Source organism: Palaemon carinicauda, chromosome 16 (genome assembly GCF_036898095.1).
Source record: "Palaemon carinicauda isolate YSFRI2023 chromosome 16, ASM3689809v2, whole genome shotgun sequence".
NCBI lineage: Eukaryota > Metazoa > Arthropoda > Malacostraca > Decapoda > Palaemonidae > Palaemon > Palaemon carinicauda.
Window position 1 is genome coordinate 92,802,217 of NC_090740.1, and position 13,892 is coordinate 92,816,108.

The 13,892-nt window shown below is 35.0% G+C and overlaps 1 protein-coding gene across 4 annotated transcripts; it reads left to right on the forward strand.

Moving 5' to 3' along the window:
* The first annotated feature begins 6,569 nt into the window (after window positions 1–6,569).
* On the forward strand, window positions 6,570–12,006 carry LOC137655781 (uncharacterized). 4 transcript variants are annotated; one of them, XM_068389924.1, is made up of 3 exons: window positions 6,570–11,533; window positions 11,730–11,803; window positions 11,913–12,006. In XM_068389924.1, the coding sequence occupies exon 1, from the start codon at window positions 6,607–6,609 to the stop codon at window positions 10,972–10,974; it is 4,368 nt and encodes a 1,455-aa protein (XP_068246025.1). In that variant the 5' UTR covers window positions 6,570–6,606; the 3' UTR covers window positions 10,975–11,533; window positions 11,730–11,803; window positions 11,913–12,006. The 4 variants fall into 4 exon arrangements, with proteins under 4 accessions (XP_068246025.1, XP_068246021.1, XP_068246022.1 ...); XM_068389920.1 differs by having other exon boundaries at window positions 6,570–11,803; XM_068389921.1 differs by having other exon boundaries at window positions 11,702–12,000.
* Window positions 12,007–13,892: the final 1,886 nt, after the last annotated feature.

The following is a 13,892-nucleotide window of genomic DNA, read 5'->3' on the forward strand; positions in this document are numbered from 1 at the left end:
GCCATTTTTAGTTGAGAAGAAAATTTTTTATGCTGCTATTATGTCAGCTATATTATATTCATGTGAGTCATGGCTAAATGGTGATATTAAGCCTATCGAGAAGCAATATAAATGGTGTATTAAACAACTTTTGGGGGTCAGAAAAACTACTAATAATGACGTATGTATGGTAGAACTGGGACTTCCGCCGATGAGGGCTTTAATAAAATCGAGGCAAAGGAAATTCTTTAAAAAGATGTGGCTTCAAAGGAATAATATGGATGATGACCCTTTAATTCATGCCATGCAAATAGTGATGAACTATAATGATTCTGTTTCGAGGTATATACGATACCTTATCTCAGATAATACTGATGATATTGAGGAAGGAAAATGTGAACTGCAATTAAGGGTCAGAAACTCCAATTCCAATAGGATTGTATTCTATAAAACTGTTAACCCAGATTTAGTCGTTCATGACATTTATACGAACCGATTAAGACTTAATGAAATAGAACGTGTATCATGGACAAAAATGCAGTTAAGTGCTCATTCATTGGCAGTTGAGACAGGCCGGTGGAACAGAAGAGGTAGAGGCCGTCTGCCAATGGATGAGAGGTTGTGTTCATGCGGTAGGGTCCATACAGAGACTCATGTCATTGAAAATTGTCCACTTTCGTTACAGATCAGGCAGACATATAACGTTACCATACCTTTAGACTTGCTATTAACCAGAACTGATTATGATGTAGTATGTAAAATTGTATATGAGCTTCTTTCTTTGTATTGAATGTAACATTAATATAGTGTAGTTACAGGAACTTGTTGATGGCGTATTAGATTTGTTTTGTTTTTAGTTTTAGTACAATATATGTGTAATAGAAATTCATTTAGTTTGTATAAGAGATTGTACAAAATCTATTGTATTCAATTTTGTAATTTGGACCAAATATTCTTTAGAAAATTCAGATTATTTTGCATTGTGGTCAATAAAAATATCTATCTATCTATCTATCTGTGTGAGAGAAGGAAGTTGAGAGATGATGTGGGTAAAAGTAAGGTTATGAGATGGACGAGAAGGGAAGGTGGTGAGAGGTTGAATGTCATGTTGAATGGATAGTTTAAGTAATTGGGGTCTGTTGTTGCAGCAAATGGTGGAGTGGAAGCAGATGTACGTCAAAGAATGAATGAAGGTTGCAAAATGTTGGGTGCAGTTAAGTGAGTGGTAAAAAAATAGAGGGTTGGGCATGAATGTAAAGAGTGTTCTGTATGAGAAAGTGATTGTACCAACTATGATGTATGGATCGGAGTTGTGGGGAATGAAAGTAACGGAGAGACAGAAATTTAATGTGTTTTATTAGATGAGGTGCCTAAGGAGTATGGCTGGTGTATCTCGAGTACATAGGGTTAGGAATGAAGTAGTGAGGGTGAGAACGGGTTTAAGAAATGAGATAGCAGCTAGAGTGGATATGAATGGGTTGAGGTGGTTTGGCTATGTTAAGAGAATGGAAAATGGCTGTCTTCTAAAGAAGGTGATGAATGCAATAGATGATGCGAGAAGTACAAGGGTGAACCCAAGGATTGGGTGCATGGATGGAGTGTAGTAAGCTCAGGGTGATAAGAGGATAGATGTAAGAGAGGCAAGAGAGCGTCCTAGAAATAAGAATGAATGGCGAGCAATTGTGAAGAAGTTCCGGTAGGCCATGCTGCTTCCACCGGTGCCTTGGATGACCGCGGAGGTTACAGCAGTAGGGGATTCAGCATTATGAAGCTTCATCTGTTGTGCATAACGGGGGAGGGTGGGCTGTGGCACCCTTGAAGTACCAGCCAAACTCGGTTAAGTCCCTTGTCAGGCTGGAAGGAACGTAGAGAGGAAAGATCCCCTTGTTTTCATTTATTTGATGTCGGCTACCCCCAAAAAATGGGGGAAGTTCCCTTGTATATATATATATATATATATATATATATATATATATATATATATATATATATATATATAAATATATATATATATATATATTTATATATATATATATATATATATTTATATATATATATATATATATATATATATATATATATATATATATATATATATATATATATATATATATATTGCGTATCCCATATCATACGTCATCTCTCTAAAACAATGATGGGAAACCTACTTCATGTTGATGGCCACTTGGTCATTAATGATTTCCTCAGAGGGCCATAGAAAATTACTGACAGTAATAGGTCAATCGAAATATGTCTCAATATTCTTGAGGCTTATCATTGCATATGTCGCATACAATAACAATCCCTGAAGGCGTAAATATAAAATTACAGTATTTTATCTTAAAAGTCTTAAATGATGTTGCAGAATTGATAAATGAATGCAAAAACTATGCTGCCTAATAATAATTTTAGCATTTTTATAAATATCTTTACATTTTCATAGAATTTGAGGAGCCAAGAATATTATGAATTGGAACACACCAGATTAATGTGATGGCTGAAACTCCTTCTCCTTGGCAAGACGTGTTATGTCAGGTGTTTATGATGATGATCCAGCACGCAGCTAGTTACCAAGATATGTACCATTGAGTCTTTAACGCAAATAATTCTTTGCTAATATATGCTTTGAAAAGAGTTCTTCGCAACAATATGTGGTCCCAAATATGAGTGCATATTGCAGCATATGACTCCTCAAATATGGAACAGTTTCTGAAGAGGTATATCGTCTATAGAAGTCTATTTAACTCTCAAGGTAATTCAGTAGCTCTATAAACTGTTGGCTATTTAATGCTATGCTTTTGATAACATTAATGGAAGATACTACTGCTAACATACCTCTGTTAAGACAAAGTGACTGTGCACACAAATTATTTCTATTATTATTATTATTATTATTATTATTATTATTATTATTATTATTATTATTATTATTAAATGCTAAGCTACAACCATAGTTAAAAAAGCAGGATGCTAAAAGCCCAGGGGACCCAAGAGGGAAAATAGCAAAGTGAGGAAAGGAAACAATGAAAAAGTTTTATTTTAAGAACAGTTGAAACATTGAAATAGATATTTCCTATATAAACTAAAAACAAAAACGTTAACAAAACAAGAGGAAGAGAAACTAGATAGAACAATGTGCCTGAGTGTACCCTCAAGCAAGAAAACTCTAAACCAAGACAGTGGAAGACCATGGTACAGAGGCTATGGCACCACCTAACACTAGAGAACAATGGTTTGATTTTCGAGTGTCCTTCTCCTAGAAGAGCTGCTTACCATAGCTAATGAGCCTCTTCTACACTTACCAAGAGGAAAGTAGCCACTGAACAATTACAGTGCGGTAGTTAACCCCTTGGGAGAAAAAGAATTGTCTGGTAATCTCAGTGTTGTCAAGTTCATGAGGACAGAGGAGAATCTGTAAAGAATAGGCCAGACTATTCGGTGTCTGTAGAGGCAAAGGAAAGGAACTGTAACTAGAGAGAAAGATCCAATGTAGTACTGTCTGGCCAGTCAAAGGACCCCATAACTCTCTAGCAGTAGTATTTCAACGGGAGGGTGGTGCCTTGGCCAACCTACTAGCTGATGTATAGTGCAGTGACATAAAATGAAATTATTAGGTTCAATACGAAGAGGACCCAGTTAATTATTTATCACAAGATACTAACCCCTTGAGACAACCATGGTTGGGGCTCCGTCAGTAACTAGGCCACTGAGCTTTTAGATGTTAGCCCAAATCTGTTCATTGATGATTTTAGTCTCTCAAACAATTCTTCGCCAGTTATAGTGCCATATATTCGTTCCAATAAAAACAACTCCTCTCTAGTCTCTAATTCAGCAGATACCCCACGAATGAAAATAGCCCTCTGAGTAGCATTACCTATGTATATTGTTTCATCACAAGCCAATGAGAAAAATTGGAAATTTCCTGCATAGTCTGTTTGTACTGAAATTCCAAATGGAATTTGTATTTTCTTTATTATATTATATTATATTTTGTTTTATATTATATTTTGTTTAAAGTAGCATGGTCACTGGAAGACAGTTAGCTTAGTTTCTAAGTATTTAACTACCCCCTTGGTTGTTAACAGCTCACTGCCTTCCTGCGGCCGTTTCTGGTTTTAACCTAACCAGCCACTAATGCTTTGCTTTCTTCCTGAGGTTGACGGAAACTTAATGTCAGTTACGAAGGAACATTCCATCGCTAAGGGTCTCGTAACTCGAGCTCCTATTCTTGATATAAGAATAAACTTTGTACCGCTACCCAGTTAACGTGACAAGAACATTTTCTACATGTCCTTTGAAGTGACGAAGAGTATTATCGCCATGTAAACTTCTGTGTAATCCCGACCAGGAAGAAGCTTTCTTTCATCGCAACCCATCTCTACACGTACTTCGCCTTCGTCCCAGGATGATATCGGTGGGTCTGTAAAACTCAGGGGGAGTTTTTTTTTATGTCAGTCCGAAATCATTTACAGGGATAATGCCATCCCATTTAAATTTGACTTCCAATTATCATCGCTTACTTTTTTCAATGTTATATTTTTTCATACCTTTCAATTTAGTAACGAGTTCGTACCCTTTTCAGTTTTGTAACGACTTCGTACCCTTTTCAGGGATATCATAAATTGTACTTCGTGGACTCCAGTTTGGACTATGGGTTTATATTTATTTACATAAGATTTCCAAGGTATGCAACTTGCCAAGTGTTATAACGTGCTTCACATAATAATTTGATTTTTATATGTATTTTTATGATCGTTGTGTAGTATGTAATTTGACATTTGCTAATATTTAAGGTATTTGGAAGAAGCTGAATTACTGCGGTTCCCCCTTGCCTCACGATGTTCAACTTTGTGTATTAGCTGCCGCATCAGCATCTGGATGAATTAGGATATTTATCAAATACAATAAATTACTTAATTTTTTTCACATTTTAATTATCCTTATTTAATTCCTCGTGTTTGTAAATTAAAATTCAGCGTATGGCGACCGTGACAGGATTTAGCATTATAGGTTAGGTACGTGATATAGAACGTGAATTGCGGTGTGTTCGTGGTTTCTTCCTGGAAGGGGTTGTTATAATTTGCTTATTTCTTTAATCGATTTTTTGCTGTTCAAGAAGAGTTTAGTATACCATTTTTTCGATTCCGTAAGCGAGTTTTTTGTTTAATTGGCAATTGATTTAAAGTTCTTTGTTAACCATTTATGCGGTTCATATTTTGTTTATCCCTTTGCGAATAATTAGTGCGTATTTGAGTGCTCCTATTTTCTCGCGTTATTTTGAGCTTTTTGCTTCGTAATAACGTTATTTGTAATAAGTGGTGTTAACTATTCTGTTTAGAAAATTTTCGTTGTGTATTGCATTAATATACTTATTATATATATATTGGTGCTTGTTTGTTTATTTGTAGTTGTGTATTGTATTAATCATACTTTTTATATATTTTGGTGCCTGTTTTGGTCGTCATAATGGCTGAATTGGTAGTGCTAATTGGTCAGCGTAAGATTATTAGGTAGAAGGTTACAGATTGTGCCAACCGTTCCTCGCAGTACCCTTCATTAGAAAATACTGCTAAAGTATCTGAACGAGGTGTTCTCCTGGATTATAGGAAGCGATTAAGTGACTTGGATTCTAAAATACAGATTCTAAAATTTTCAGGGGAATTTAGAGTGGAGGATTTGGAAGCTGAGCTTTCAGCATGTCAATCTTACCATGATAAGATTTCAGGTATTTTGCCTTTGTTGGATGTAAGTGTAAGTGCTGGAAGCCCTCCACTTTCATTAACTACTGATATTGCTAGGATTCTTTGGAGGCAACCCACTGCCCCTCTACCCAAATTCCAAAGTAAGGAAGGTGAGGATTTTTTGAAATTCATTAGAGAATTTGAATCTACGACCCAGAGTTTTAATTATCCAGACAGGGACTTGCTCTTACTTTTGAAACAACAAGTAGAAGGTAGGGCTAAATGTTTACTTGGATCTTTGGAGGCCGACAAGCAAAGTTACAACGATGCCAAAGACTTATTGACTAAGGCATTTGCCTCGACTGAATTACGAAAATCGGCTGTAATTAAGAAATTAACTTGTCTAAATCTCAAAGAAGGAGAGGACCCTTTTGTCTTCTTTTCAAAACTTAGAAATATAGTCGAAAATTTCAAATATTTGCATATTGATGTTGAGGAGATTGTTAGATATTTTGTTTGGTCTGCAATGAATGATAGATTTAAGTCTCATCTGGTTCATATCACTAATGTGACTCATCCATCATTTCAGCAAATTGTAGATAATTTCTTTACAGCATGTGAAAGGTATGAACAGGGTCAGACGAAAGGTAAATTGTCAGTCAGGGATAAAGTTGTAACTCATTCAAAGCCATTACAGGAAAAGACTAGTACCATGGCTCTTAAAACTAAGACTGTTCCCGCCAAAGCTTGTAATTTTTGTTCCAAGGTCGGTATTTCTGACAATGATCATTTAACTTATAAGTGTACTAAGTATGCTACCCCTTCTGATAAAATTTCTTTATTAAATTTGCATAAAGGTTGTGTAAAATGTGGTAATTTTAATCATTTCACTAAAGCATGCAAGTTCAGATTTCGAAGACCCTGTTCACATTGTTCGCAGTATCACATGGAGTATCTTTGTCGGAAAATTAGTCCTGACAGGTGTAATAGTAAAGAAGAGTCTTCCAAGGAAGCAAGCAGTGGGATAGCAGTATTGCCAAATGTTACCACAGGTTCAGTTCTCCCTACTTTCACATTTTGTGTAAATGGTCAAAATAAGCTTCACAGGGGTCTTAAGGATTCAGGGTCACAAAATACTTTTATATCTAGCAAGCTAGCTTCCTCTTGTAATTTAAAGTCTTTGACTACTAATGTTAAACTTACTGTGAAAGGGTTTAATGGTCAAAAGGAATATTCTACTAGTCTTGTTGAAGTTCCTATAAAGCTGGGGAATAAAATCTTTGCTATTTCTGCTTTAGTTGTACCCTCTATAAACCTGCAATTAAATTTACCTTGTCTTGGTCAGGTAGTTAGTGTAATGCAGAGTAAAAATTTTGTATTTGCTGACAAGTTTTTATCAGCCAGTTCTCAGGGCATTGATGACATTCAGCTTTTGTTAGGAGTAGATTTTTCACATTGTCTTTTGGGAAAAGATGTAGTGATAGGGAGTCCTAATTCATCTGTGTATATTGAGACTACTTCAGGAATAATGCTGATGGGGAATGTTGATAGGTTCCTAATTAATCTTACTTCACTTAATGGTAAAGACAGTTTAGCCTCGAAACCACTAAGGGGCGAAAATTCTAATGCTGAAAAAGGTACATATTTTAATATCCCTTGCCATTCTTATTTTCTAGCTACTACTGTATCTATTAATGATGAATTTAACGAGCTCAATGACATGACGACAAATTGTTCATTCACTGTACTTTCCGATAAAGGAACTATTATTGATAGGAAACTGCAAGAAGCAACTGATCAAATCCTGAATATGGAGAGCCAATTTTATTTGAACTATGATCAGAAAGTTTATAGTGACGAATCTAATCAGCTCAATAACTCTCTCGTGGATTACACTTTGAGAAATTTGCACACGAGAAGTGATGGGCGTATAGTTGTTCCCTTGTTATGGAATGGAAAGGTATCACACCTTCTTTCGAGAAATGAGTCTCTTTCCAAGGCTATTCTTCAATCTAATTTTAAAAAGTTACTTCGTAAGAAAGGTTCCTTACAGTTGGTGGATAACTGCATAAAGGAGCAATTAAATATGGGAATTATTGAACCAATTTTTGACTTGGAAGTATTTAAGGCTGAATACCCTAACTATTCATTCTTACCTCATATGCCAGTTTTTAAGCCAGAAAGGGATACTACGAAATGTCGCATAGTGTTTCTTTCTAATTTGCAGGAATCCTATAAGAAACTGTCATTGTCACATAATCAATGTATGTATGCTGGGCCTAACCTAAATCAAAAACTTTCATCTGCATTTCTTAATATTAGGTTTGATGAAAAAATTTTAATATTTGATTTGAAAAAAGCTTTCAATATGTTGGCTTTAAGTGAAATTGATCAGTCTAGACTATTGTTCTTTTGGTTTCGGAATGTTAGCGCAGGTGATTACACTCCCGTTGCTTATAAAAATGTCAGGCTTTCATTTGGACTTCGGTGTAGCCCATTTCTTTTGATGGCTTCATTGTATTATATGTTAATTTTAACTTCAAGTAATGATTCAAGAATTGATGAACTAAAGAAACTTATTTACGCCTTAATATATATGGATAATGGTGCTATTACTATGAACAGCTCTGATGACCTAAGGTGGGCCTATAAGCAGTTAGATGACATATTCAGACCCTTTAAATTTGAAACTCAGCAGCTGATAACCAATGATATTGATCTGCAGTCTGACATAGATCAGTCAGTTCTTACTCCTGAAGTCAATAAATTGTTTGGGCTTGAATGGAACAGACTTTCGGATGATATTTTCACTAGGCCAATTAACCTTGACCCAGGAGCTAACACTAAAAGATTAATTCTTAGGTCCATTGCCTCCCAGTTTGACATTTTTGGTTTCAACTTGCCTTTATTTAACCGATGTAGGATTTATATGCATAATTTGCAGTGTCAAAAGGGTTTGAATTGGGATCAGACTCTTAACAGTCAACAGCTCAAAGACTGGAGGAATATCTGTAGGCAATGTAATTCATCGCCCCCTCTCAAAGTAACTCGGTTTGTGTGTCGAAGGGATGGTGAGTATAATATAATTGTTTTTACCGATGCCAGTTGTGACTTATATGGGTGTGTCATTTATCTACTGAATGTTGAGTCTGGCAAACATACCTTTGTTAATGCTAAAAATCGGTTGGTTAATACCCAATTGAAAGGTAAATCCATACCATCTTTAGAGATCCACGCCATTAATTTAGGAGTTGAGCAATCTATTGATCTTTATTTGGATCTTGCTGGTCCCAGTTGCATAAAACCTATAAAGGTGACAAAGATTTGTCTTTTTTCAGATTCTTCTTGTGCCCTGCAATGGTTAATAAGTTCTCTTCAACTTAAGAAAATGAACCAATGTTCTACTTTTGTAATGAACAGAATCTATAGCATACAAAAACTTTGTGAAACATATCCTGTTCAATTTGGGTTTATTAATGGCAAGGAAAATCCTGCAGATATGGTAACCAGGTGCACGTCATATAAATTGTTGATGAAATCTTGTTTTCTTTCAGGCCCGGACCTGACTAATATTCGGGCACCTGACATGCAGTTCACTATTCCTAAAGAGGGTTATCTTTCAGGAAATTACTTGAATATTTCTAATGTTCCTTTAGTTAAGAGAGAATGCTTGGTTAATATTTCAGATTTTTCAGATTTCAGAAGACTGGTTTTGCTGTACCGTCGGTGTATAATATGCATATACAAATGGAAAGCTAAAGTGAGAAGGGAAGTTAAGGTACAAGAAAAGAACTTTTTCTCTTTAGCTCTTGTCCATTTGATTTTGAATGATCAACAAAATCACTTTGCTGATGTTCTAGAACACTTTTCCAAAGGTTTTTATGCAGTAAAGGATATACCAGGTATAGTTTCTCAGTTTAATGTGTTTGTTGATAACGATGGCATTTTGAGAGTGAAGAGCAAATTTAAGAATGAGAAAAAATTTCCTATTCTATTATCTAGGGGCAGCCATTTAACTAAGTTAATTATACTTGATATTCATCATAAATTAGCTCATTCTGGGTGCTATGCTGTTCTTGCTGAACTCAGAAGACACTATTTTATTCCTAGAAATTTTTCATTGGTAAAAAAGATTCTGAGGCAATGTGTTCACTGCAAAAGATTTAACGCAAGACCTGTTAATTTAAATCAAAATTGTTACAGGGAATTCAGGGAAGACCCACCAGCTGTACCTTTCGGCAATATTTTTGTTGATTATATTGGTCCTTTTACAGTTAAGCTGGAGAAAGAAAATGTTAAGGTATGGCTATTATGTTTTACTTGCACTTGGTCTCGTGCAGTTAATTTGAAAATTTGCAGAACACTTAGTGTGCCTGATTTTCTTAGGGCATTTTCTATTCATTGCTTCGAATTTGGCATTCCACAGTTATGCATTAGTGACCTAGGGTCACAAATAGTTGCAGGAGCTAATGTTATAACTTCATTTTTGAATGATCCCCACACTCAATTGTATTTTGAGGAGAGAGGTGTTAAACCTTTGACGTTTCAACAGTATTTTAAAGGGTGTAGTCAGTTAGGCTCCATGGTCGAGGTTTGTGTCAAGTTAACAAAGAGGCTTCTATATGGGTCCATCAAGAACAATATTCTATCTTTCTTTGATTTTGAGTTTACTGTATGTCAAGTTGTCCACTTGGTAAACAAACGGCCAATATCTTTTAAAGAGGCTCTTAGGGATAGTGCAGCGGAAGACCTTCCTGAACCAATAACTCCCGAAATGTTAATAAGAGGGTATGAGCTTTCTTCCCTCAATATCATTCCCGATTTATCACCTTTACCTGAGGATGAAGAATTTGTTCCTTGTGGAATTACTAATAAATTTGAACAGTTGTCTAAAATTAGAAGTAAACTTTTAGATATTTACCATCATGAGTTTTTGCAGACCCTTTTAAGCCAGGCGGTTGATAGAAAGGGTAGATATCGCCCTGTAACTCATCATCCTCTAAAAGCAGGTGACATTGTTTTAATTAAGGAAGATAATACGAAGATTAACAACTATCCTCTAGGTCGAATAAAGGAAACTTTCACAAATGATATTGGGGAAACTACACATGCAAAAGTTTTCAAAGGCCGTACCAGACAAGTTTGTAAACTCCATGTTAATAATCTGATACCTTATCTTTCTTTAGATGATGATGTGGACTTTAAGTCAAATGATTTGCACAACATGGACAAATTATCACCAGCTTCTGAGAGGCCTAAAAGAAAGGCTGCTGTGGAAAGCCGGAGGAAAACATCTGAAATGTTGAATTTATAAACTGATTATTTAAATTTTTATGTAGTGTAAATAATGTATTTGGTAAATCCAAAAGATCTTTTTGGATTCGTTCCCCTGCAGTGTACTGAAATTCCAAATGGAATTTGTATTTTCTTTATTATATTATATTATATTTTGTTTTATATTATATTTTGTTTAAAGTAGCATGGTCACTGGAAGACAGTTAGCTTAGTTTCTAAGTATTTAACTACCCCCTTGGTTGTTAACAGCTCACTGCCTTCCTGCGGCCGTTTCTGGTTTTAACCTAACCAGCCACTAATGCTTTGCTTTCTTCCTGAGGTTGACGGAAACTTAATGTCAGTTACGAAGGAACATTCCATCGCTAAGGGTCTCGTAACTCGAGCTCCTATTCTTGATATAAGAATAAACTTTGTACCGCTACCCAGTTAACGTGACAAGAACATTTTCTACATGTCCTTTGAAGTGACGAAGAGTATTATCGCCATGTAAACTTCTGTGTAATCCCGACCAGGAAGAAGCTTTCTTTCATCGCAACCCATCTCTACACGTACTTCGCCTTCGTCCCAGGATGATATCGGTGGGTCTGTAAAACTCAGGGGGAGTTTTTTTTTATGTCAGTCCGAAATCATTTAGAGGGATAATGCCATCCCATTTAAATTTGACTTCCAATTATCATCGCTTACTTTTTTCAATGTTATATTTTTTCATACCTTTCAATTTAGTAACGAGTTCGTACCCTTTTCAGTTTTGTAACGACTTCGTACCCTTTTCAGGGATATCATAAATTGTACTTCGTGGACTCCAGTTTGGACTATGGGTTTATATTTATTTACATAAGATTTCCAAGGTATGCAACTTGCCAAGTGTTATAACGTGCTTCACATAATAATTTGATTTTTATATGTATTTTTATGATCGTTGTGTAGTATGTAATTTGACATTTGCTAATATTTAAGGTATTTGGAAGAAGCTGAATTACTGCGGTTCCCCCTTGCCTCACGATGTTCAACTTTGTGTATTAGCTGCCGCATCAGCATCTGGATGAATTAGGATATTTATCAAATACAATAAATTACTTAATTTTTTTCACATTTTAATTATCCTTATTTAATTCCTGGTGTTTGTAAATTAAAATTCAGCGTACTGTTAGTGTTCTCTCAATATCATCAGCCATGGCACCAATTCTATCGGAAAGAGTTTTTCGAGACAAACTAGCAATGTTAAACAATTCAGCCATTTCTGGTACCAACAACTCTTCAGCAGCAACCTTGTACTCCTTTGCAAATTTTCGTTCTACATAGGGTTTCATTTTCTTTGCAATTAGCTTACTTACAACTAAACTACTCAGAAAAAAAAAATTATGTTTATCACAACAAGATCTGGAGAAAATGGTATGTTAGGATTCCAAACCACTCCATTAAGGGCATTTATTTTATCCACGCATAAGTACTCTTGTAACTCCCGTAATTTAGCGTGGTTTTCATTAAAGTGCCACTTCACTTTGTTTTTTCAACACAGCCAATACTTCTCCACAGACGAGACACACTGGTAAAAAAGAAGAAAAAAAAATAGTAATTTGTTCAGTTCTTTCGGCATCAACCATCCTTTTTTTTACAGTTGCGATGTTTGGTATTATATCCCTATCCAATGTCTGCACGAAAAATGTCTGCAGAGGTTGCAGTGCTACACAAATACTTCGCCCGTGCTCAACAGCAACTGTAGTGTAGCCTAAATCGGACGTAAACTGAAACTCCGTCTGCAATGCAAAGTAACCTGAAAAAAAAAAAAAAAAACGGATAGAATCCGTTGATGAGCCTCTTATCCACACACGCTGTGACGGGAATCGTACAGGTACGGGAAGTTTTTGTCTTATAGCTGAATATTAATTATTAATCCTGTGAATATAAACATAAAAAGTCTTGAATTTGCATTTCATAATCTCAGTTGGTCTATGCAACTATAACTTGATTATTTTACGTAGGGATTCATTGATTTTTTTCCACTTATATATATTTTTACTCAAACGACATTCCAAAAAAAATATAACTGTATATGACTCTAGGGCTGGATGGAAAGACCTCGGAGGCTGGATCTGACCGCTGGGCCGTAGGTTCCCCACCACTGCTATGGAAAGAGTAATCGCATTAATTCTTCATTGTATGATTGTTTGTCACTAGAGGTGAGGGATATCGACTGTTTGGAAGATATCAGATTATGATTTATCAGCTCTCTCTCTCTCTCTCTCTCTCTCTCTCTCTCTCTAGTTACATATACAATATATACACACACACACACACACTAATATATATATATATATATATATATATATATATATATATATATATATATATATATATATATATATATATATATATATATATATATATATGTGTGTGTGTGTGTGTGTGTGTGTGAAATCATATAGTCTCGCTAGTGACTTCTGGATTACGATGGATTTGTTAATATGAGCAGGATTTATATACTATATCTGGATTTTTCTAAATGACTGATTGATAAAATTCGACATAAAATAATATGTTCAATCCCTGAAGACCATTGAAATCAATAAGCCATAAATAACAAAAAGGAAGTATCTTATTGAATGTTTATAACAATAACAGTTAAAGAAGAATCCAGTAAAAAATTTGTTTTATATATTTGAGATAAATCTGGACTTCTTTTTTGAAAAGTAATCGGATTTTGTCATAGGAAAACATTAATTTTTACCCTTTACAGTAAATTATGAAACGTTCATGTAACATATATTTGTTATTGAAGTAATTTGTCCGAGACATATGGTCATATTTGTAGAGTTAGTTTTAGTTGTTCTTAAGGTAAGTATATATCATCGTTTCCATTTCTTTTTATTTTCAATCTTCAAGAACGTACATGGAAATGATAAAGTCCTTTCGTGATACCATCTTATTCTTAACGAA